Source organism: Lathyrus oleraceus, chromosome 5 (genome assembly GCF_024323335.1).
Source record: "Lathyrus oleraceus cultivar Zhongwan6 chromosome 5, CAAS_Psat_ZW6_1.0, whole genome shotgun sequence".
Classification (NCBI taxonomy): domain Eukaryota; kingdom Viridiplantae; phylum Streptophyta; class Magnoliopsida; order Fabales; family Fabaceae; genus Lathyrus; species Lathyrus oleraceus.
The window spans coordinates 387,120,566-387,122,450 of NC_066583.1; the positions used below are offsets into that span (position 1 = coordinate 387,120,566).

Here is a 1,885-nt window from a genome sequence, read left to right on the forward strand (position 1 = left end):
ACGTTAATAGAAGAGATCAAAGTGTAGCTACAAAACATTAGAAATTGTTTAAAAGAAAATTTTAAGATAACAAAATAATGAATTTTGATATATTTAGAGACTTAGAGTGACCACAAACATATTCAACTCTTATTATAATCATAAAAAATATTTAAATTTATCGAAAGGCAGAAAAGCAAAATCAAGAGGAATGTGAATCAAGTTTTCTACACATAATAGTATCTGAGATTATAATTCAAGGAATAGAGTTTGAATATTATGGAAATAGGTCAAAGCTACATGAGCGAGGATAGAAGACAGAGTCGCGAGTAACCATAAATTTCAGCCTTCTTCGTCTCATTAAAGTAGAACCCTTCTTCTTTATTTTCATGATAATGATCATAGTAATAAGGAAAAAATTCCTACTAATGTTTATTATTATTATTATTATTATTATTATTATTATTATTATTAGCACTCCATCAAAATAAAAGTTTCATTCATTGAAATGAAGACAAATAGATCGAGCAAGAGACAAAAAGATTGTAAGAAAATAATTGGCATTTAACTTCCAAAAATATTACACCATTAATAACCTCATCCTTTTCCTATTCACTAGTTTAATGAAGTATGTTACAATTGCACAATTATTTTTACACCTTTCATCTTCTCATTCGTCTGTTACATATTAAACCCCCTTGCTAACTACTATCCTATATATAAACCCTCAACAAGTTTTCTCCAAAGAAATTCAAACAAATCATATACCAAACAATGACTTTCACTCAGAAACTTTTTGTTTTTGTAGCTCTTGTGATCATTTCATTCATATCATCAACATCTATAGTGGAGTCAAGAAAACTCTCTAACCCTTCCGATTTTCCGAGCCTTGAAGCAAGATTGAAGGTGAATGGTGCCGAGCCTTCGAATTGTTGGGAATCACTTTTCAAGCTTCAAGCATGTAGTGGTGAAATTATAACATTTTTTATAAATGGTGAAACCTACTTAGGAAATGATTGTTGTAACGCAGTTAGGGTTATTGGACATGATTGTTGGCCTAAAGTTGTTGCTTCACTTGGTTTCACTAATTTAGAGACTTATACATTGGAAGGATATTGTGATGATGTTGAGAAAGTTCATTCACACACATCAACACTAGTTGAGCATAAGGAGAATATTGTTCCATGATGGAATAAGATATTTATGTAACTTTGGCCTTTTGTGATTTTCAATAACATGTAATAACAAAGTTACAATTTGGTTTCTTTTCTTTGTTTTTAATGCATCGTTATGCTTGAGTTTTGATGTATAGCGTGCTTTCAACCTATAATTTAACCGTTCCTTACTGATTAGAAAGAGGATTAGATTCAACTTATGCTAAGTTTGTCACTTACATATAAATGAACCATATATATTGTTTGATTTGGTTTTTAAAATCATTTTTATAAAACCAATTTATATTTTTATTACCAGTTTATATTTGCGTTGTTTGGTTTTAAATCGGTTTCTACTACAAATTAATTTTTAATTTGAATCATTTTTTAAATTGAATTTTGTCAAAATCATTTAGAATCTATTGAATACTAAAGAATAATATTTAGTATGTCAAAATCATTAAACTATAAATTCTTTTAATTTTTATTCTCATGACTTCTTTCTTAAAGTCAAAAAACTGGAATCTATTGAATACTAAAAGAAAAATATTTATTATTTTATTTTTATTAATATAGTGGAATAAAATTTATAAAACCAATTTATATTTTTATTACCAGTTTATATTTGCGTCGTTTGGTTTAAAATCGGTTTCTACTACAAATTAATTTTTAATTTGAATCATTTTTTAAATTGAATTTTTTCAAAATCATTTAGAATCTATTGAATACTAAAGAATAATATTTAGTATGTC

General features: G+C 26.8%; 1 protein-coding gene across 1 annotated transcript; it reads left to right on the forward strand.

The window, feature by feature from the left end:
• The first annotated feature begins 753 nt into the window (after window positions 1-753).
• LOC127080905 (egg cell-secreted protein 1.2) lies at window positions 754-1,167 on the forward strand. The gene has a single exon (XM_051021197.1). It carries the CDS (start codon window positions 754-756, stop codon window positions 1,165-1,167), a length of 414 nt encoding a protein of 137 aa, XP_050877154.1.
• The last annotated feature ends 718 nt before the right edge of the window (window positions 1,168-1,885 follow it).